The 24421-nt window shown below is 41.4% G+C and overlaps 1 protein-coding gene across 6 annotated transcripts in view; it reads left to right on the plus strand.

Annotated features, from left to right (window-relative positions):
• The first annotated feature begins 257 nt into the window (after positions 1–257).
• The window catches only part of tcf7 (transcription factor 7), a 43452-nt gene continuing 19288 nt past the window's right edge, over positions 258–24421 (plus strand). For 4 of the 6 annotated variants that reach the window (XM_049466464.1, XM_049466468.1, XM_049466463.1 and 1 more), the window contains exons 1-3: positions 258–665; positions 784–862; positions 2284–2387. In XM_049466464.1, coding sequence (XP_049322421.1) covers positions 483–665; positions 784–862; positions 2284–2387 — 366 coding nt within the window. In that variant the 5' untranslated portion in view covers positions 258–482. The remainder of the gene's footprint in view (positions 666–783; positions 863–2283; positions 2388–24421) is intronic. The other 2 variants (XM_049466465.1, XM_049466467.1) reach the window with 2 other exon arrangements.

The raw sequence follows: 24421 nt of genomic DNA on the forward strand, positions 1-24421 counted from the left end.
GTGTGTGTGTGTAGTGTGCGTGTGTGTGTGTGTGTGTGTGTGTGTGTGTGTGTACAGTGTGTGTGTGTGTAGTGTGCGTGTGTGTGTGTGTGTGTGTGTGTGTACAGTGTGTGTGTGTGTAGTGTGCGTGTGTGTGTGTGTGTGTGTGTGAGTATAGTGTGTGTGTGTGAGGAGGGGGTGTAATTGGTGTTCTGTACCTTTAAGAGGAACTTCTTTGAAACAGCGCTCAACCCCCAACGAGCTGTCAATCAGCGGGCGGCTCTCTTTGATCTGGCGGTGCTGTAAAGCGCTGTTGTGTTGCGGGGTTGTTACTCTGTTACTCTCAGCTCGCGGATCCGCGCGACAACTTTACTCCTCTCCCCGCCGCGCCGCGCGCTCACTCACCGCACCGGAGAGAGAGAGAGAGAGAGAGAGAGAGAGAGATAAAAAGAAAGAAAGATAGAGGGATATTAGTTTAGGAATTGATCAGTTTTGGAGCTGAAATGCCGCAGTTGAACAGCGGAGGGGGAGATGATCTCGGGGCGAATGATGAGATGATCTCGTTTAAAGATGAAGGCGAGCAGGACGAGAAGATCCAGGAGAGCGGCTTCACCGAGCGGGACCTCGCGGACCTGAAGTCCAGCCTGGTCCACGAGTCCGAGATCCACCAGAACTCCAGCGCGGCGGTGAGGAACCGGCTCCGCTCGAGCTACTGTAGTTTGTGTTTGTTTGTTTGTTTGTTTGTTGTTTGTAGAGAAGCTCGTGTTTGTTTAACTGTAGTTTTTATGTTCTGGTTCTGTTTAGGGGGTCCGGGCGCGCGGGCAGCCCGATGATCAGCGAGTTTATTCCGAGAAACACCGAGACCAACAGCATCTAGACGAGGGTAAGTCCCGAACTGCTGCAGCGCGAGGACAAAATAACGTAAACACTAATTAAACTCATTTACTACACCACCCTTACAAGTACACCATCTCACAACTACACCATCTCACAACTACAACACCATCCTGTACAACTACACCACCATCCTGTACAACTACACCACCATCCTGTACAACTACACCACCCTCACAACTTAAACACTACCCTCACAGCGACAACACCATCTTCATAAATTACAACACCACCCTGTATAACTACAACACCACCCTCACTACTTTAACACCACCTTGTGAACTTTTTTAGGAAAAATACACCAAAACTTTACTACACATATTTGCTAAACTTCTGGAACTGAAGACCCAGAGAAAGTTGAGTAGAGTTGTTTTTGAGTTGTTTGGAGTTGTGTAGAGATGTGTAGAGTTGGTTGGAGTTGTGTAGAGTTGTTTTTGAGTTGTGTAGAGATGTGTAGAATTGTTTTTGAGTTGTGTAGAGATGTGTAGAATTGTTTTTGAGTTGTGTAGAGTTGGTTGTGAGAGAGATTAGTGGTATTTGCTGCTAAAGGCGACTCCATCTTCTTCAGACTGCAGTTCAGAATCAAACTGAGCTTTTCTCAATTTTTTAGGGGAAAAAACAAAAGTCCTGCCAGTCAGATTACCTCAGTTTTACCTCAGGTTTACCTCAGTTTTACCTCATTTTTACCTCAGTTTTAGCTCTATCAGTGTAAGAACCTAAGATCTGATATAATCTGAGGACGTGCGGACGACGCTGGGTGTCGTCTGGTGGAGGACGAGGAAACCGGACTCTATTAGAGTTAAAAGTTTTTATACTAAAATTTAAAAATTACTGCAGTAAAAGAAGAAGTCTTACACTCGAGTAAAAATATTAAAGTATTTAACTTCAAATATAAATAGTACAGAAGTATGAAAAGTAAAAGTACCATGATTTATTATCTCACCATAATGTCCTGTTATCATTTTCATGAGGTGAGAAGACTCTCACTATTGGGTCACTAGTGCTTCAATTCTACTTTTGTTTTGGTTGTTAAGCGTTTTTTCACACATGAGCCGAAAGTTACAGCTTTTACTGTTTTATATTTCACACAGTGGAGTGGAGTTAAAATAAGACATTTGAATTTGAAATGTTTTTGTGTTAAATTAGAAACTCACACAGAATTAATAAAATTACTTCAGTTGCAAAACAATTATGTAAAAAAGCTCTTAAGTAAAGATTTACATGTACTGTTTATGTGAGGAAGAGGAAACTCGGAGGTAAAGCTTAATTTACACCAAATAAAAACACATTTATGTTTACACATGCACAGTAAACAGGATGTAGTAAAACTGTGTGAAATGTGTTGTTTGTATTTATTTATATTTCTTTAGAACTGCTGCTTAAACTCGTATCTCCTGTTTCTCCTCTCAGTCCCAAAGCATCAGGACGGAGGGATGTATAAAGCGTTTAATTCTGGATATCCGTTTCTGATGCTGCCGGATCCGTATCTTCCCAACGGCCCGGTGTCTCCGTCTGTAAGTCCTGCTCTGTTTCTTCTTCTCTCTGATTTAATTAATAACCTACAGAAACATCTACCTGACCTGAGATGTAGAAGTGCTGGAAAAGTTAAAATCTAAAAAGTAATTTTATGCATTATTTATTGCATGTTTATCTGAGTCTTAAGATGTCTTTAACGTTGTTGATCTGAAACTAAAATTCCCTCAAAAAACTTAAAACATTAAACATATTGTTTATATTGATTCAGAACACGTTTAATAACAGACAGGATTTAATCGATATCTGTAAACGGTTTGATCATTCAGTAATTGGTGAACAGCAGAGCAGAGCTCTTTCAGTCTCAGTTTATTCAGGTGATTTTTTGAAGGATTTCACAGAAAAACAACTTATAGTTATAAATCTATAAACAACTGTGTTTTTGTAGAGATGAGTTTGAGGGTTAAATTGTAATTTTATGTTAATTCTGAGCTTCTTTGGAGCTTAAATAGATTTTTTACGTCTGAATCACAAAGACGTTTTTAATGTAAGTGGTTCTCTGCCGTCACATGACTCGTTTGAAGCACCTTTGTCTTTAAGTGTGTGTGTGTGTGTGTATATGGTTAGGTGTTTAGGAGTATTTGTGTTTGTAGGAAGTGTAAGAGTTTATAATCTGAATCCGGACGGTGTGTTGTTGGTTGGTGAACACCGGGACTGCAGGTCACTAGTGTCACACATTTCCTCACGAGCTTCTCACCAATTTCTGATCATCAGTTTTACACCAAACACTTTCTCACAATTATCATAAAATAACTCAGGAAACATGATAAACATTAAAACATGCAGATTTATTTTATTTACTGTAGGATAAAGTGACTGAGAGGCTGAAGGGAAAATGTGAGATGGAAGATCTGTTTTTTTTTTTTAATTTTACTTTTTTCCAAATATTGTTTTTATGAATCAGACCTGAGCTGTTTTAGTACAGAGGGATTGTGGGTAAAGATCTGTTGGCTTGTTGGTAAAGAAAGAAGCTCTAGAAGAGAAATTAATCTCAGAGGAAAGAGAGAAACCCAGTCAGTCCTCCACTGTGATCTTCTCTCTGATTATTATTATTATAAATATTATTAATATAAAATCACTGAAGTTCAGGATGTTTTTGGATATAAATAAATTACAAGGCTGGTTTTAAGTTTGTGGAGAAAATTAATATATTTTCATATTAGTGTTTTTAATCACTGATCTGAGGTGTTTGTTGATCATTTATGAGGAAATGTTTCTCCTAATTCAGAGACTCTTATTTACAGGTGTGTGTGGGGGGGGGGGGTAACATGGAAATTGTTCTTTTTTGTTGATTTTTTTTTATTAAATACTCATTGGATTAAATTCCATTTTCTCTCTGTAAAAATCACCAAAAATCCTGTAATCCCCAAATAAACTATAAACAGCTTTTCTAAGATCAAAACCTTTTAGAAGTGAAACACAAGCAGGTTAATTCACACTCCCGAGTGTGTTTATAAATGTTTGTGTTGATTATTTATTTTAGTACAAAATTTTTTTTTAAACATATTTTATTTAAATTTTATAAAACCAGGTGAATAAAACTGAGATTACAGGAGGGGCAACACAGAGTTACAGCAAAAAACGAATTCCTCCATCCGCTCCGTCCACTAAAACAGAATGATGCTTTATTTAAATCTAAAGTTCATGTTTTTAGGTTGTTTCAGACAAAAAGAGCAGAAATCCTGAAAACTGTCTTTCCTAACAAACAAACACAGAGAGCAAGAAGAACGATTTCAGAGCTTCAGAATGATCATCAGCATTGTTTTCCCAGGTGAGGAACAGCACATCTCTGAAGCTGTTAGCGGTTAGCGGTTAGCCGTTCCTGACAGACATGCTGAATCTTAGGGATTAGTGTTGGAGATCTGGAGTCTGAATGGGGATCAGTTTAGTCTCTGTATTAAAGAGGGAGAACGTCCCGGAGCAGATCTCAGACTGTAGAGCCAGGCTTTACTCTCCCTCTTGTTAAAATGTTCCTGTAAAGAAGTTTGTGTGTCCTGAGAAAAGTCAAATCCCAGTTAATAAGTTAATAAGTGTGTGTCAGTGTTTGTTTGTTTGTTTGTTTGTCTTCAGTTCTTCAGAAGCGAGTTGAGATTTATCTTTTATGGATTGAAGGCCGCTGTCTTCCAGACGCCCCTCGACTCTGATTTACAGTCTGAGCTGAAAGTTCTCAGAGAGAGAACATTCTTTCATTCTCATGCAGAAAATGGGATTATCTTGATTTTGCTGGAATTACTGAGGGATTGTGGAATTATGGATGTATTTACTCTAAACCCGTCCGAGCTGCGCTGGTCCTTCTCCCGGTTTACAGGATTCATTAAAGGACTAAAGCGCGGATTTCTGCTCTCGTATTGTGAAGCTCTGTTGACTCTGGTTTGTTCGAGCAACCTTTAGTTTCAGTGTGAACAAAAGGAGGAACACTGGATTATTCTCTGTAATCCAGCTGTAGAGGCTGAGGGCCTGGTGCTCCTCGCCGCTGACGGGCTGTGATAAGGAGACGGGTGCAGGATTACCCCTCTTTAAGAAAGAGCCTCTGGGTAATTTAGTCTCTTTAGATCAGAGAAAGAAGGAGGAGGACGAGTCTTTAAAACCTGTGAAATCCTCAGAATTAATGTTAAATTATAATTCTGTCTGTAATCCAGCCGGGCTGTTCAGATGATAATGGACCAGTTAGGAGACGCACTTTGTGTTTTTGAGGTCTCTGTTTACAAACCCATCAAAAAACGACAGGAAAAATGACAAATACAGTGACTTCAGGATCCAATCATATATTTTAATATCAGTAAATTATATTTGTTGTAGCAAAAATGACAGAAAACATCATAAGAAAGAGGAAAGAATGAGAACGTTGTCTTTTAATGCGTTTAGGTAAGTTTAGGAAAGTGAGTGTCAAATTTAGATCAGCTAAATTGTTGTTTTTTATAATAATCAAAATATCATCATATGTTCAGTGTAGAGCAGAACTATTTATACAGTTCAGAACATTAATGTTTGGTAAGAAATGACCATTTGATAATTCAGGTTTTGTATTTATGGTTCCTCAGGATATTCCTCAGTACAAGAAGTCCCTGATTAATATAAATGCAGATAGAATGAGAAGTTATTTTTATGTAAATTAGATCAGATTTGATTTGATGTTGAGCAGGACTGTGTGTTGTGTTGTATGATGAGTTTAACTCTAATATAAATGTTTAATAGTTGTAATAAAGAGCTGGTGAAGCGCAGAGTGAGGAACCTGTAGAGACGGAGGAGAACACCCCCCCCCCCCCCAAACACACACGGGGGACGGGGGAGGGATTTGGCACCCAGGTGACTCATTGACCGAGACGGGCCGTCCCGCAGGGGGAGGGGGTCGCTCTGGTTTACAGAGGCGTGCTGAAGGACCCGTCCCGGCACAGCTGCCCCGCTCTCAGGGAGCAGTTAATAAACTACAGGAAGAGAATGATTGGGGGGGGGGGGGGGGGTTGCCATGCAAATACAAACCTTCCTGCACCGGCGCGGGTCTGCCGGGTCTGTGAGTGTGCCGGGTCTGTGGGTCTGTAGGTGTGCCGGGTCTGTAGGTGTGCCGGGTCTGTGAGTGTGCCGGGTCTGCGGGTCTGTAGGTGTGCCGGGACTGTAAGTGTGCCGGGTCTGTGAGTGTGCCGGGTCTGTGAGTGTGCCGGGTCTGTGAGTGTGCCGGGTCTGTGAGTGTGCCGGGTCTGTGAGTGTGCCGGGTCTGTGAGTGTGCCGGGTCGTGAAATTAATATATGGTTTCCAAAGAGTTCTTAAAAAAGCTCACAGTATAAAGGTGATGTGATGTGGGGGGGCGTGATGTGATTTGATGTGGGGGGGGGCGTGATGTGATTAGATGTGGGGGGGGGCGTGATGTGGGGCGTGATGTGATGTGGGGGGTGATGTGATGTGGGGGGGTGATGTGATGTGGGGGGTGATGTGATGTGGGGGGTGATGTGATGTGGGGGGTGATGTGATGTGGGGGGTGATGTGATGTGGGGGGTGATGTGATGTGGGGGGTGATGTGATGTGGGAGGTGATGTGATGTGGGGGGTGATGTGATGTGGGGGGGCGTGATGTGATGTGGGGGGTGATGTGATGTGGGGGGGCGTGATGTGATGTGGGGGGGGCGTGATGTGGGGGGGGCGTGATGTGATTTGATGTGGGGGGGGCGTGATGTGATTTGATGTGGGGGGGGCGTGATGTGGGGGGGGCGTGATGTGGGGGGGGCGTGATGTGGGGGGGGCGTGGTCAGTGCTGAGTTTTCCTGTGTTAAGTGGTTTCACTCAGTTTCATTTCGTATGTCTCAGAGTCTCTCAGTCTGGAGCTTCGTAATTCAGTTACGTTTCATCTGGTCTGCAGCTACTGTATCTCCTGCCTTCAAAAGACTTTCGCTGAGTGACTCAGTTCAGTTTATTTATTATTAAAATCTGTAAAAATGAAAAAAAGCTGAAAATCCCCCACCTGAAGGAGGCGAGACTCTGAGCGTTGATGTCAGCAGAGAGCTGCCGGGTGACGCATGAAGCTCCTCACTGAAAACTGAAATTCCTGAAAGCAGCAGCAGATGAAAGTTAAAAGCTGCTCTGAGTCACTTCAGTTCCAGTGTTCAGTAAAACCCAGCGCTGAGCTGCAGCTTCACCCAATAACACTACAACACTCTAATCTGTGGGGACGATAATTACATTAGAAATATTTCAGATAAATGATTGCTTTGTAATTTTGTCAAAAATATTTAGATACAGGATTAATGTGAAATATTTCTGTTGTAGAAAAGACAGAAAACAACAACAAATTGACAAAGTCAAATTTACATCAGCTAAACTGTTGTTTTTTATTATTGCCAAAATATAATCATATGTTTGTTGTAGCATGTTCTGTATTAATAGTTTTCAGTACAGGGAAGTGAATATTGAGACCTTTGGTTTTGGAATATATTAATTAAATATTGTAAAAATGCTGCAAGGCAAAATTTATTCCACAAAATATTTCTTCAGTGGATACAGTATAACTCTGATATTAATATGAACAGTATAAAGCCCACAGAGGTCTGCAGTAACTGGATGTAGATGATTGGATGATTGGACGTGTCTCCGGGACACAGAACTCTGAATTCTCACCCAGGTGTCTCCAGCCCCCCCTGTCCCGATGGAAGGTGTTGTGGTGAGGAAGCTCTGTAGGTTGGGGGGGGGGGGGGGGGGGGGTCAGGGGAAGGAGCTGGAGGTGAGACAGCACTGTTGGAGGTGTGATGGAGGTGATGGAGGTGTGATTGGTCATCTATAGGTACTTTACTCTCTTTGTAATCAGAGCAGCTGTGAGTCGTGTCTCTGATGAAAGAGAACAGCCTGACCAATCAAGAAGAGCCGTCTGAGAAACATCACTGTGTTTTTAATCACAGAATTATCATTATATCGTCTCTGCTGTTTACAAATATCTGTGAATTCTACATTAATATAATTAAGATAAGAGAGAGGTCAGTTTTTACCTTCTGTTATGAATATGTACTGATGTGTACAGTCCTCCAGCTGAATTGAGAAACTGTGATTAAAAATCAGGGTTATTCCACCAAATATTGATTATTTCTGAACTCTTAAAACTTTATGAATATGAACTTGTTTTCTTTGCATTATTTGAGGTCTGAAAGCTCTGCATCTTTTTTGTTATTTCAGACATTTCTCATTTTCTGTAAATAAATGCTCTAAATGAGAATATTTTTATTTGTAATTTGGGAGAAATGTTGTCTGTAGTTTATAGAATAAAACAACAATGTTCATTTTACTCAAACATAAACCTATAAATAGCAAAATCAACTGATTCAGAAGCTGGAGTGCTCTCTTGTTTTTACAGAGCTGTATATATTTGTTTTCTTGTATCGTATTCTAAGGAGAGCACACTGAATCTCATTGTACTTGTGACAAAAAGTTATTCATATTCATATTCATATTGGTTTCTGAGGCGTCTTACTTGTAGCCCTCTACTGAGACGCAGGGTTAGACAATGTGTTAAAAATATTATATCATTTATAATTATACACAGATATAAAGTAAGAGAACAATAATTCATCCATCCATTATCAACCCCCACTTTATCCGTCAGGATCACAGGTAACAATAGAATAAGATAAAAAAACTGTCTGTTTAAGTAGTTTTTACTCCAAGTAACGTTTAATAAACTGATTATTATTAAATATGTTCTGATCTTCCTGCAGTTAAACAGGACGAATAACTCTGTATATTTTATAGTATATTTTATATATCTCACAACATTATAATGTGCAGTAAATTTATCACAATACAATAAATTATTCTCATATTTGCTCACCTGCTCCAGCACTTCCTCAGGACGTCTCATGGTGAACCTGGTGATACGATAAATATATCATACAGGAGTTATGATTTAATGTGTTGTGATGCATTATGTGTAGCATGTTTGTGGTTTTTCACATAGAATTTTACAAAAACTGTCAAAGCATATTTTTATCCAATCAGAACAGTGGAGTTGGATCCAGGCTTTTTATGAGATTCATGAGTAAAAATGAATTTTGGGATTTTTATTGGTCTAGTAGACACGTGTTGATGCAGGTCAGTTTCTCCATCAGCAGCCGGAGTCTGAGAGAGAGAGAGAGAGAGAGTACAGTAGGTCATGCTGTTTCTCTCTGGGTGAGTGCAGTAGGTGGTGCTCTCTCCTCATCACTCCTGTTGTGATTGGTCGGTACAGGTGTCTGTATCAGAGCTGGTGATGCTGGTTGGATGGGGTTGTAAAAGAGGCGGAGTCTGGCTTCACATTACTCGTGTGAACAGCGATTGGGTGATTGGAGTTTTAAATTGGGGGCCATACTCTCGCGCTCGGCGCTGTGACGGCCACACTCTCGCGCTCGGCGCTATGAGGGCCACACTCTCGCGCTCGGCGCTGTGAGGGCCGTGCTCGGCGCTGTGAGGGCCACACTCTCGCGCTCGGCGCTGTGAGGGCCACACTCTCGCGCTCGGCGCTGTGAGGGCCACACTCTCGCGCTCGGCGCTGTGAGGGCCGTGCTCGGCGCTGTGAGGGCCACACTCTCGCGCTCGGCGCTGTGAGGGCCGTGCTCGGCGCTGTGAGGGCCACACTCTCGCGCTCGGCGCTGTGAGGGCCACACTCTCGCGCTCGGCGCTGTGTGGGCCACACTCTTCGCTCGGCGCTGTGAGGGCCACACTCTCTGATGCGTGAAGCTCAGGGTTCTCAAGTGAGAGCGTGGAGTAACTGATGAGGTCATTGTTAATTATTACATCATCTCTGGTCGATTCTAACAGAAGGTAAAATCCATCAGAGTTTCTGATCCAGATCTTCAGAGGAGCAGGTCTGCATTAACGTGCGAGAGGAGCGCGAGAGTACTTTTGTGCTGCATGTGTGTTTCCATATGTGCGCGAGAGCGAGGCGCCGGGAGCGGGTGCAGCTGTGGCAGCGGGACGGCCCGCGAGTAGATGGGTATCAGATGGGAGTGGGATTAGGCGGCTGTGATCACGCCCACGCGGGACGTCCCGTGCGGCTGGGGAGGCTCCGGCGGGTCTGGGCAGTAATTCGGGGTGTGGGGGGGGCGTTGGCTGACCCCAACTTCTCCACATGTCCCGTACAGAACTCTGATCCTCTCATTCTCTCCTGCTGTTTTTCTGTGTTTCCGTAAACTGAGGCTTAAAAACCAAACGGTGAAAATAATTTATAATAATTGAATAAAAATGATCATTTAGGATAAAACGCTGGATCATGATTTTACTGTTTATGAGATCATTTGAATCTGATAGTTGTTCTTCAGGTTGTATCAGAATATAATGAAAATTGACCAATAGAAATTATCCAAATTACTTGGAATAAAATATTTAACTTCCAGTGAAAGTTACAAAGGTAAAATTGCCATTTTGAAGATTTTTCGAAGTTACCAGGGTTTAAATAATCAAATTAATTAATACAACCAAATAATACATGGACTTAAGCTTTGCACATTACTCCAAAAAGTAGTTTTATTTAGTTTGTTTTATTTATTTAAGTGTCTAAATGTTTTAATAATTTAATATTTGTTGTTCAGGAGTAATGTGGGAGTGTATTAATATGTTATTATATTATATCCGTAGAATAAAATATTAAATAAATTGTTTATCGCAATATTTTTTGGGACAGTATATGATCCTGTGTGAGACAGTGACTCTATATTAATATGTCCTCTCTGGTCTAAATGAAGCTTATGAATATGAATTGTGCTGATTAAACTCGTTCACACTGATCAGAGCCACAGTCGTGATAAAAGATAAAAGATCTTTATCCAGAATCGTCTGTTACAGCGACGGCGCTTCATCTCCGTCCAGCAGAACAATCTCAGTGTTTCTCCAAAAGCAGCCGCAAGCTGCTGATCTATAAAGATTCTGTTTATAGACTGAATTAATATTAAATATAATCAGATTCACTGTAGTTAGAGTTTCTGTATTTTGGAGTTTTTAGGTATTAAAGCTGGAAATGAGGTGAATAATGGATGTTAACTCGTGTCTTTATCTGTGGATGTATCACAGTTTAAAGGATGTAATTGGCTGGTTTTGCAGGTTAGAACAATAAACTATAAATATATAATATATATATATATATATATATATATATATATATAACTTCTATTAGACTACAGTAGTTGTCTATATGTGTTTAGGATGGTTAGTAGTGGGTTAATTGGGTTTATTGGGTTATTTATGTTAATTAAGTTAATTGAGTTAATTGGGCTGTGAGTTGCGAGACTTTAACTGAAATAAAATTAAATATTAAAGCTTATCTTTACATCCTTCCGCAGTTGTGAATAGTGGTGAATCCCACCAGTGTGTAACCTGTAGATTAGGGCAGGTGTGAGAGGAAGATGCCCCGCTTTGTTATCTTGTCGCATTGCAAATGTGGTTGTAAAACCCAGCAGTTTAACTCCCCTTCCCGTGGTTTATTAACTTAATCTGAAAACATTCTTTACTGAATTCCACTTTACTGTTGGTGACACAATTAAAATCTGATATATATATATATATATTAGTGAATCTAATATATAGGACTATGTTTTTATCCAACATATATTTGTCACATATAGAAAGTTTAAGTTAAATATGAAAAATGTATATATACACACACACACACCTGCCCCCTATGCACACCTGAGACCTGGTAACACTAACGAGTCATTTTGACATTTTGGAGGGAAAATAACAAGCACTGTTGAATTTGGAGATTAAAAGTGTAGTCTCTTTGTAGGGGTGTATCACTGTAGATGAATGGCTGTGTATATTGAGTTATTTTGAGGGAAGAATAAATTTACACTGTTATATAAGATAAGCTGCACACAGACTACTTTTCATTGTGTTAAAGTGTCATTTTATCAGTGTTTCCCATGAAAAGAAAAAGGGAAATATCTGCAGAAATGTGATACACTGTATGTATATGAACTGAAAGTCAGTAGAACAGTGTACGGGGGTTGTGGAGGTTTTACCGGCTGGTTCCTCTGAAGGAGGGCTGTTCCTCTCCGGCTCTGAGCTCCGCTCTCCTTCAGATGTTGGGAAACGTGGTTTTCCTTGTGGTTTTTTCCCCTTATGATCATCCAGAGCCAACTGGAAACCATTTGACTGCCATAAATAGAGCTCAGCTTGTGGGATTGAGAACAAGCTGTTTGTAGATATGGAGAAACGGGTGAAGGTTCTGGAAGCAGGAGCTCCGACCGCACCGCTCGGCATGCTGGGACGGATCACCTGAGCACAGTTTAGCAGCGCTGATATTTTACCCCATAATGATTTCATTGAACAGCAGGGGGTAGTGAGGGCTGGTGGCCACATGGGGAACCCCCCAACACACACACACACACACACACACACCCCACCTCGAGCTCTGTTCCATTTGTAAACTACAAATCTGTGGGTTTAATGCAGAGTGTTTAGCGGGAGCAGCGCAGTGAAGCTCAGCAGAACCCTGAGAGATGTTTTTAAGGGCAACTGTTGTGTGTGTGTGTGGGTGGGTGTGTGTGTGTGTGTTAGTGTGTGTGTGTGGGTGGGTGTGTGTGTGTTTTCACTGTTATTCAGCTGTGATCAGCAGGCTGCATATATGAGCAGTTTGGTAGCTGCTCCGCTGACATACATCTGACATCCTGTCTTCAGTGATATCAGGCTGAGCTCGAGTAGAGTGAAGGTGAGGTGTAGTGTGGTTAGAGGAAGAGCAGTCTTGATGTTTGTGTATAAGTGTGTGTGTGTGTGTGGGTGGGTGTATATATGTGTGTGTGTTTGTGTGTTTGTATCTCTTGAGTTTTGCTACTGCACTGTATATGTGTATACTGGTACATGGGAAAGATGTTAAGGGAGGAGACAGGTCTCTCTCTCTCTCTCTCTCTCTCTCTCTCTGTTATCTGATGTGTTTGGGGGGCAGGCAGTAAGTGAGGCAGAGTCGAGGCGGAAGTCAGCAGTAAACATTGAGATGTCTGAAACCACAAAAGCACACCTGGCACACCTCACTCTGAACGACTTCAAACAGCCAAAGTCAATCTCATCCGCACCTTTAACCATTTCACAACCCTCACACGAGGAACGCCTACACCAGGCCTGTAAGATCCTTCCTATTTTTATCTTCATCTCAGTATCCGTTTCACAATCGTGAAGCAATAACAGCAAACTGCGTTACCCACGTGCAGCAGCAGGGGGAGCTCATGAGGCTTAGCCTTGCTTTGCCTCCAGCCTCGTTATGTCATGTGATCAGTCTGTGCTCCCCCTGCTGCTGCACGTGGGTAATGCAAGTTAGAGAGCAAATTAGAGTAGGACGTACTAAAGCAGAGTGAGTTAGACTGTGGAAGAGTGAGGTAAAGTGTGGTAGAGTGTGGAAGTTTGAGGTAAAGTGAGGTGGGGTGTGGTAGGGTGAAGTAAGGTGAGGGAGAAATCCAGTCATCACAAACTGCTCTTTATCCTGGGAAAAATAAATGCAGCCAAAAACAGTTGCTGAAAATCTCCGGCATCCACCCACATCACAGTCTGTATAACCAATCACAGCCCATACTGAGCTTCCTCCTGACCAATCACAGCTGCTGATGTCACAGCACATGTATCAACAGACACATGTAAGACAGGTAATCTTCAGTTTTGCAGCGTTGTGTGTGTCTGTGTGTGTGTGTGTGTGTGGAGAGACTGATAAAAATCACAGGATCAGTATTTGATCAGAATCACAGTTATTGATGTGGGAAACTGAGATCAGCAGCAGGGAGATGCAGGATCTGTATTTACGCTGGATGATGAGCTGCAGATGCTTCATTCCGCTGATGTCTGTATGAATGGATTTCATCCAAACAGACTGCAGGGCTGCGGCTCCCTGTTGTTTTATGGGTGCTGCGCTTCATCTGCTTACAAAATATCATGAGATTTACAGCAGCAGCACGAAGAAGAATGAGCTCATCCTCCTCTCTGTGGTCAAAACCTCAAAGACAACAGCGAGCATCATCTCGCTCATCTCCCAGGGCTTTCATTCTCATCCGTCAGAAAAACTTCATCCTCTCTTCTTTAAACCAAAGAGTCCCGAAAAGTTTCCGTTTATCGTTAATTAATTCCAAAAACCGCAGTGACTGTTTTTAATTCTATAAACATTAGAGTGAGACGACATTAATGCAGGCGGTTTATGATGAAAGGAGGCGGGTGGTGATTCGGGTTTGGGTGTTTTAGATTCTGTGGGACAGAAACACTTTTATTTGTTGGATCAGATGATGTGAGCAGTTTAATAATCCTAATAATTTTTTTAGTTCTATCTAAGTATGATATGGTATATATTTAATATTTTTATCACAATATTGTTCTTGAAGTTGGGCGTCACTATAGAACAGGGGTCAGCAATTACGTTTGATATTTTTCAAGCCATTACGTGGCCACAAAAAAATCTGTTTTGTAAAATGAGATGTAATGGGATGATGTGAATTGAGATTATATCACAATAATCCATCTGACCTGAACCCCGATGATGATAAATCTCAGGACTGGATGAAGTTTCAGAATAAATGCATTTATTAAAACTGTTGAGATTAGATACCTAGTGCTGAGGCATTAATTGGCTGCAGCTGGAAAAGAGGCGGAGTCTGACTTTACATTTTGTTCTCCACACAAATAGAGAATGAAGACTAAGTTCTGGGTTGTAATCAGTAGAGCCGTTGGGTTAAATAGGTCATTATTGTGATGGAGAGAGCAGCTGGAGCCGGTGGAGATGCGAGGTTTTGGTTAAGGTTCTTGAGGTGCTGAGCTCTGTGTGATTGGTTGGTTTCTGAGTACAGTTTCAGGTCTTGTGGTTTAGCAGTGAGAGCAGCTCGTCTGTTACCTGATAAACAACAGCAGCAGCGTTACCACGGAAACTCTCAGCCTCTCACCTGAGCTCCTCCCCCTCAGAATAACTTTAACCAAAACCTTCCCACCTCCACCCGCTCACCTCGTACCTCCACCCGCTCACCTCGTACCTCCACCCGCTCACCTCGTACCTCCACCTGCTCACCTCGTACCTCCACCCGCTCACCTCGTACCTCCACCCGCTCACCTCGTTCCTTCACCCGCTCACCTCGTTCCTTCACCCGCTCACCTCGTACCTCCACCCGCTCACCTCGTACCTCCACCCGCTCACCTCGTACCTCCACCCGCTCACCTCGTACCTCCACTGGCTCACCTCTTAGCTCCACCCGCTCACCTCGTACCTCCACCCGCTCACCTCGTACCTCCACCTGCTCACCTCGTACCTCCACTGGCTCACCTCGTACCTCCACCCGCTCACCTCGTACCTCCACTGGCTCACCTCTTAGCTCCACCCGCTCACCTCGTACCTCCACCCGCTCACCTCGTTCCTTCACCCGCTCACCTCGTTCCTTCACCCGCTCACCTCGTACCTCCACCCGCTCACCTCGTACCTCCACCCGCTCACCTCGTTCCTTCACCCGCTCACCTCGTACCTCCACCCGCTCACCTCGTTCCTTCACCCGCTCACCTCGTACCTCCACCCGCTCACCTCGTTCCTTCACCCGCTCACCTCGTTCCTTGACCCGCTCACCTCGTTCCTTCACCCGCTCACCTCGTACCTCCACCCGCTCACCTCGTACCTCCACCCACTCACCTCGTACCTCCACTGGCTCACCTCTTAGCTCCACCCGCTCACCTCGTACTTCCACCTGCTCACCTCGTACCTCCACCCGCTCACCTCGTACCTCCACCGGCTCACTTCATACCTCCACCCACTCACCTCGTACCTCCACCGGCTCCAGCCGCTCTCTACCTCACAGCACTGCTGATTATTATACAGAGAAATGAATTAGAGGAGGAGAGGAACCAGTACTGTGTCCCATGACTTTTGCCATGTCCCATGAAAGCTATACCTAAACCCTCCTCTGTGGGATGTGTGGGCGGGACCTTCAGCACTGAATGTGGATACACCCGGACAGTTCTAGCCAGAAACCAACGGTCACCATCATTACCCCCTCTGCACTGCACTGTCCACTGTGGGAGGTAACATTAGCTTCTATAGTGTAGTATCAGTTCTCACGTTACACTGCGGACGGAGAAATGTAAAGAGAGGGAGAGAGAGAGAGAGGGATGAAAGGAAAGAGGGACGGATGGATCTGATCTTGGTTAGCGTTAGCGTTAGCGTCGTGGCTCCGGGGTGAAATCTGCTGATTCTGATCCGGGGAGGCGGTGATTCCCTCCAGCCACATGTTTACATTACAGATCATCAGTAAACAGTCTGAGGGACGAGATCAGAGCTATTGTTCTGAGGGGGAGGTTCTGGACTCGGGCGGGTCGGACCCCGTCCTCCCGGCGCTGCTCTCGGGTCGGGAGCAGCAGCAGAAGCAGGCGGTTTATTTTAGGGTGAAAATTATACGGTAAAGACGCTTCGCTGTGTTATTTGTGCAGATGATCAATTGCTGAATACCTCCCTCTGAGAGCCGGCCTGCCCACAGCGCCGAAACCTCATATCACAGCTTTCCCTCGAGAACTGCAGGAGGAACGCACTGAGCGCGCTCAGACTCTCAGAATCTCTTTATTTAAACTAATACTATTTACTTAATACTGACTTACATATGTATTAAAGATGTTAGAATATTTACTCAACAATCCGTAAACAAATCAAATCAAAAGCAGCAAAGTGGCAGAAATATGTAAATGACTTTAGTTTAGTTGGGGTGAAAGATCATGTTAAAAGTCATTTAACAAGAAAAATGAGAAAAAATAAAAAGATAAGCTCTGTTTTTATAGGCTTGTTTTTGGCAAAGACTCAAAAACAAAGATGGCAACGATGTGAGTTTAGATTCAGTTTAGATTCAGTTTAGATTCAGTTTAGATTCAGTTTAGATTCACACTGCGGTGTGAAATTCATAAACTGACACAAACGTATTAAATAATCAGTTTCACCGCGTTGAAGGTAATAACTGGTGATTCTGCAGGTTAACCGCGCGCTCTAAAGCGCTTCACCTGTATGAGACGCTGCGTTTGTGCTGCTATAGAATACAGAGCATTTCATGCTACATCTCTAAACCCTCCTCATCCATAACATGAAAGGATTTGAGTAAAACCACACAAGATGAGCCTCTCCATCCATCCATCCATCCATCCTGCTTTTTACTGAGAGCCGTAAGATGAAAGGAAGAGTCTGAACATCAGATCAATACGGCCGTCAATAGAAAGATGTACAGGAGATTAAAGAGGAGAGACGCCGGCTGCAGTTCACTAATAGCTCACAACAGAGCCGAATGGAAAAGAGCTTTAATTGATGTGAGGAGAGGAGGAAGAATAATACTCAGGCGTGGGTGAAGGTGTTATAATGGTGCTCTGCTCTCCTTGTCATGAAAGTATTGTAGACCGTCCACCTCTGAGGCTGCATTGATCCTTTAATCAACTGATAGCACACGTCTCCACTTAAAATGCATTACCGCTCTCTCCGGAGGACCTCGCTCCCCCCGGGATGCATTATTCACCAGCAGGGCTGGAAGTGCGTTAGTTAACTCACGTTTGTTGCTGTAACTTCAAGGGATTTGAGGAGAATTCAGTGTTATTTGCTTCTGGTTGACGTCCAGCTGTGTGACATCGACCTGACCTGAAACGATGAGACCTCAGTTTAGGAGGGGCTTCATATGTAAAAATCTAACACACATATATATATATATATATATATATATATATATATAATCACAAAGTATATAAAAACATAGCATATATTAAAACCTGCATTATAGTGGATGCAGGTGACTTATGGGTGTGTTAGTGATAATTCTTAAAATATTCTGTATATATTAGTAGTGATCAGATAATAATGTTTGAGTGTTTTGTAATCTATATTGGATTTGAACAGGATGATTATTTGTAATTTTTTGCACTTTGACGCATTAGTTTAGGAGCTCTCTCTGATCTGTGTAGTGAATCTTTGTGCGTTGGTGTGTTTGGGGGCGTGGCTTTGGAAGGAGGGCTGCTGGGGGGGGTTATATTTTTGTATTTTTATGAACTAGTTTCTACAATTTTTTTCCAGTATTAGCTGATCAGTATTGATCAGTATTGATCAGTATTGATCAGTTTGATCAGGTCTTGTGTAGATCTGTGTGCAGCTTTTAAAAACTGATCAACCTCCATCTTCCACATGTGGTATGATGTCATCCGCTGTTTTAAGTGATGTCATAGTGTTCCTCTGAGCTCGGGGGAGTACAGATGTTTTCCTCCAGTCCAGAACCGCAGGATCCAGCCGCTCTCCCGGCTCTGAGCTCCGGCGCCGCGGTGTTTATTCATTTACTAAACACTGATCTCCCGCTGTTCACAACCACCACTCACTACTGCTGTCACCATACTGCACACACTCATTGTTCACACTTATATTGTGCAAAAGTGTATAATCACCAATATAACATAGTAATTAAGCAGTCGATCAAAAATTATAGTTGAGTAAGAGAATAAATGCGTAATTAAGCAGGTTTTAAAACTCTTAAAGTATCGTTACTGTCTGATTAAGGAAAATGATCTGACGTCACAGTTTTTATATTTTCTTATATTTTCCTGTTCCTCCATCATTAATTCTAGTTTTTTAAGATTAGTTTGATTTTGTTTTTCTTCTTTTTTTTCCACATCAGCCTTAATTGAAAAATGTATCATGTTAATAAAGAAGAAGAAAATTTAACTCATTTAGTTTATTTATTTATTTTATAATTAACCCCGAGTTCAGTGGGAGAACCTCAGTTCACTACGTCCTCCAGCCTCCGTCTCCATGATGTGTTCTGAGATGTTATTCATTAACAATAATCAATAATCTGTGAATTGGGAAAAGCACAGTAAACCAGTAGCCGATATGTGGAGGTGCTGGATGATCGGGGGGGAGAATCGGGTTTTATAATCAGGGTTTGGGTGGAGGATGAGGGACGTATGAAAGGTGTGAGCAGTAAAATCACCTGGATCACCTGGATCAGCTGGTGAGAGGTGTTCTCTCTCTGACCGGTGATTGGCGGTGTCTGTGTGGGTTACCGTGGCGATGCCAGCAGGGGGATTTGGCACCGGATTCACAGCAGCTCACGTAGCGTGCCAGCCTCGCCGCGGTAACCATGGTAACATCATGACTTCTTCCTGGTGCAGCGAGGGCCCAGCCCAGCAGGTGGGCTGCAGAACCACCCCTGGCGTGGGGTGGGGGGGTGATGGGTTTGGGGTGGGGGGGTGATGGAGGGGAGGGGGGGAAGGGGGGTGAGTATCTCCACCATAATCGCTTGATCCAGAGGGGCCGAGTGAATTAATCAGAGGGAATAAATTACTACATGAAAGAGCTGCATTTTCTCCTCCCTGCTGCATTAAACTCTGCAGCGCTTCTGATTTCAGTATCTCTCTCTCTCTGCAGCGATATTAAAATAGACTCTGAATTATGGAGCAGAGTCGTATTATATAGACTTTATTTCATGTGAAATAGATCTAAACAATAACTCAATATAAATGTATATCACAATAGAACATGTTCTAATAATAGAAATATGCTTTTATAACACATTCTATTCATCAAACATTATTTACATAACTACAGGAGCATTACAGGAACTCACACATTTATTTTTCAGAAGCTCAGATATAGTTTGTGTCGTATTTTAAAGATTTTCAGAGGCTTATTGTTTATATTTATATTGGATTCAGTATTTTTATAATCAGTAATATTATAATATATTAGTGAAGATCTTCTGTAAGATTTTGTTTTTGTATGATGAGAGCAGCACAGTTTAATAATAAGGGTTTTTGATGCTACAGGAAGTGAGTGAGATTCACACCTGTCCTGTTTGGATCTGAACTTAAGTATCAGGTGTGAAAGGGGGCGTGACCCTTTAGTTTAGTTCTTGGTGGAGAGGAGTTCTCGCTCCGGATCTGCAGAGAGAAACACTTTTATATCATTCAGATTTTCAAACTGAATCAGCCTGTAAACAAACCAGAGGAATAAAGAAGCGTTTCTGCCCCGGTGCATCAATTTATACCCTATTATACCCTAAACTAGGGGTGGGCGATATGACTCTAAAATAATATCACAATGTTTCAGGGTAACTATATACTATATAACTATATACTTGGTAATATAGGAAAACAGAAAAATAATTACCTAATTTCAGGAATATAGTTTAATAGTATAACAGTATAATCATAATGTGGCAAAATAAATAATATAGCATAATATAATATAATGCAGCATAAAAACTGCAGAATATTTTCATGCATATAAACTGCAAACTAAAACTATAAACTAAAACAATTCTACAATTATTATAATTATACTATACTACCCTGTACTACCCTGTGTATAGTGTGTGTGTGTGTGTAGTGTGTGTGTAGTGTATAGTGTGTGTAGTGTGTGTGTAGTGTGTGTGTAGTGTGTGTGTGTAGTGTGTGTAGTGTGTAGTGTGTGTGTGTGTAGTGTGTGTGTGGTGTGTGTAGTGTGTGTGTGTGTGTATATTGTGTGTGTGTATAGTGTGTGTGTGTAGTGTGTGTGTGTAGTGTGTGTGTGTGTAGTGTGTGTGTGTGTGTAGTGTGTGGGTGTGTGTGTAGTGTGTGTGTAGTGTGTGTGTAGTGTGTGTGTGTAGTGTGTGTGTGTAGTGTGTGTGTGTATAGTGTGTGTGTATAGTGTGTGTGTGGTGTGTGTGTAGTGTGTGTGTAGTGTGTGTGTAGTGTGTGTGTGTAGTGTGTGGGTGTGTGTAGTGTGTGTGTAGTGTGTGTGTAGTGTGTGTGTGTAGTGTGTGTGTGTGTGTGTATAGTGTGTGTGTATAGTGTGTGTGTAGTGTGTGTGTAGTGTGTGTGTGTAGTGTGTGTGTGTGTATAGTGTGTGTGTATAGTGTGTGTGTGGTGTGTGTGTAGTGTGTGTGTGTAGTGTGTGTAGTGTGTAGTGTGTGTGTAGTGTGTGTGTGTGTAGTGTGTGTGTGTAGTGTGTAGTGTGTGTGTGTGTGTGTGTAGTGTGTGTGTGTAGTGTGTGTGTGTGTAGTGTGTGTGTGTAGTGTGTGTGTGTGTAGTGTGTGTGTGTGTACACTACACACACACTGTTAAATTCCTCAGTGTTTCCTGTAGTTCAGATCTGTTACAGGATCTGCTCTCTTTCATCTGTGTGTTCTAAACTCCATCCCATAATTATCATCATCATCAGCAGAGCTCCAGCACGGTGCAGCAGATCATACGATACGAAATCACCATAAAATAATATCACGGTATTTCATGGTATTTTGGTGATACTCTTAGCGATGAGAAAAAACAGCAAAACAGCCACTGTATCATTTCTGTAAGTTTGGAGCGTTTCTATTGGTCAGTTTATCCTGAAATTTTAAGGACGTTTAAGGAAGAACTGGAGGATTAGAATGTTTTTGAATTCATAATTATATTAAATATACATATATCTATTTATTTATTAAACACTCAGATTGATTAGAGTATTCTGAGTGAGTGATTGGTGTGTATTAGTAGTGCGAGAGTTTGTGTTCCAGTTCAGGCGTGACGTTGAGTTTGCGTGTTTTGTGCAGTTTTTTCCCAGTAATATTGATTATAGTTGAGGGTTTTTTCAGAAAGGTTGAGGTATTTTCCTCGGGCTGCGGCGCTTCTGTCAGAAATACCCGGCAAATTCAAGCAGCAGCAGCGCAGGTTTCAGTATGACTCTAAACCCGAGCGCGGCTGACGCTCACTGAAGAGAATTTTCCCAGCATTTCCCCTCCTTTCATTTCTGGATTCTTATATTTATCTGCTGTAATTAAATTCCCTTTTATATAAATATATATATATTTTTTTACTATAAATGTTTTTTTAGGTGAAGAGGAAAAATATTTTCCTCCAAAATAACTAAATAATCATATTAACCAATGACTAGTTATAAACAATAATTGAATATATATTGTGGCTGAGCGAAATGGTAAAAATATAATAAAACATTATTTAAAAACATTTTAAATTATTTTTATGTGTAGAAAATGATTTAAAACTGCTATTCAAATTCTGTTCTATTTTATTATTCTTAGTCAATTTTGAAATAAAATGTTATAGTTAAACATATTTAATTACATTTAAGTAAGAACATTGTCAGTGTAATATATTCAGTAAATGATATTGTGTATAATTAACACAATATTAACCACAGTGATGTGTTGTGATGTATTGTGATGTATTGTGATGTGTTGTTATGTATTGTTATGTATTGTGATGTATAGTTATGTGTTGTGATGTGTTGTGATGTGTTGTGATGTGTTGTGATGTATTGTGATGTGTTGTGATGTATTGTGATGTGTTGTGATGTATTGTTATGTGTTGTTATGTATTGTTATGTATTGTGATGTATAGTTATGTGTTGTGATGTGTTGTGATGTGTTGTTATGTGTTGTGATTAGGGTTGCAGCGGTAACCGGTTTCACGGTATACCATGGTATTAAAATGCACGGTTATCATACCGTGTGTGTTTGCTTATTACCGGTAAAACGCAAGCCAGCGGAGAAACTCACCCGCGCATGCGCAACTCTGCTCCGCTTCAGCTGCTCAGCACACAGCGGTGAGAACAGCAGAAAGTGCATCAGACTAAACATTATCTCCATCCGCCTAAAAAAAGGCTAAACTAAAATCAGCAGTGTGGGACTATTTCAGAGACCCGCCGCACGCACCCGAGGATGGTTATCCGATTTGTAATCAATGTGGCCGTAAAGTCACAGCTAAAGGTGGACATACGGCAAACCTGTTCTCCCATCTCCGAGAACACCACCCCGCAGTGCAGCGCAAAGTATGTGGTTAGTTTATAATTTTAATCTGAACATAAATAAAATCTCTTTGTAGTCGTGCACAACCCATGCGGTAAGCGCCCGCAAAAGCGCTGAGTTATCCGAAATTTGGGCACGCAGGTACAGGCGTGAAGTGCGTGCTACGACGGATTCACGTGTCCGTGTAAAGGTCCTGGCCGGACTGGATGTGAAAGACGCCATTCATTTACATGCGTTCATTTTCTAATTCTGACGTGCCTGTTTTTCATGTGTTAAAACCAGACTCAGAAATAAATCCCCTCTATCTGGTTATATACCAACTTGGCAGTAAAACGGACGTTTACAACAGTTGTTGATCAGACACTGACCCAGGCTCAGTTTATCAGATATTAAATAATTTAAACTTAAATAATTGTACTGAATAGTTTAAACACAGGATCTTTACTTCTTAGAGGACATGTAATGTGTGACACGTGTGTGTGTGTGTGTGTGTGTATATATATATATATATATATATATATACACCCTTAATGACCTTAAGAGTAGTGGAAAAACCTGGTTTCCTTCACCTAATGGTGTTTTTTTTTTTTTAAGGAGACATTATCTATATAGTTGTTCCAGGTTTCTACAATAAATAGTTAATTGAACAAAAAACCTTTGTTGTAATTTCTTTAAGGGTCAGTTTAATAATATATGTAACAAACTGTGATACCGTGATAACCGTGATACCGCGGTATTTTCTGAGACGGTTATCATACCATGAAAATCTCATACCGTTGCAACCCTAGTTGTGATGTATTGTTATGTGTTGTGATGTATTGTGATGTGTTGTGATGTGTTGTGATGTGTTGTGATGTATTGTTATGTGTTGTGATGTATTGTTATGTGTTGTGATGTGTTGTGATGTGTTGTGATGTATTGTTATGTGTTGTGATGTATTGTTATGTGTTGTGATGTATTGTTATGTGTTGTGATGTATTGTTATGTGTTGTGATGTATAGTTATGTGTTGTGATGTATTGTTATGTGTTGTGATGTGTTGTGATGTGTTGTTATGTGTTGTGATGTATTGTTATGTGTTGTGATGTATTGTGATGTGTTGTGATGTATTGTGATGTGTTGTGATGTGTTGTGATGTATTGTGATGTGTTGTTATGTGTTGTGATGTATTGTTATGTGTTGTGATGTATTGTTATGTGTTGTGATGTATTGTGATGTGTTGTGATGTATTGTGATGTGTTGTGATGTGTTGTGATGTATTGTGATGTGTTGTTATGTGTTGTGATGTATTGTTATGTGTTGTGATGTATTGTTATGTGTTGTGATGTATTGTTATGTGTTGTGATGTATAGTTATGTGTTGTGATGTATTGTTATGTGTTGTGATGTGTTGTGATGTGTTGTTATGTGTTGTGATGTATTGTTATGTGTTGTGATGTATTGTGATGTGTTGTGATGTATTGTGATGTGTTGTGATGTGTTGTGATGTGTTGTGATGTATTGTTATGTGTTGTGATGTATTGTTATGTGTTGTGATGTATTGTTATGTGTTGTGATGTATTGTTATGTGTTGTGATGTATTGTTATGTGTTGTGATGTATAGTTATGTGTTGTGATGTATTGTTATGTGTTGTGATGTATAGTTATGTATTGTGATGTATAGTTATGTGTTGTGATGTATTGTTATGTGTTGTGATGTATTGTTATGTGTTGTGATGTATTGTTATGTGTTGTGATGTATTGTTATGTGTTGTGATGTATTGTTATGTATTGTGATGTATTGTGATGTATTGAGATGTATTGTTATGTGTTGTGATGATCAG

The sequence above is a fragment of the Astyanax mexicanus genome, chromosome 17 (assembly GCF_023375975.1).
Source record: "Astyanax mexicanus isolate ESR-SI-001 chromosome 17, AstMex3_surface, whole genome shotgun sequence".
In the NCBI taxonomy this organism is placed as follows: domain Eukaryota; kingdom Metazoa; phylum Chordata; class Actinopteri; order Characiformes; family Acestrorhamphidae; genus Astyanax; species Astyanax mexicanus.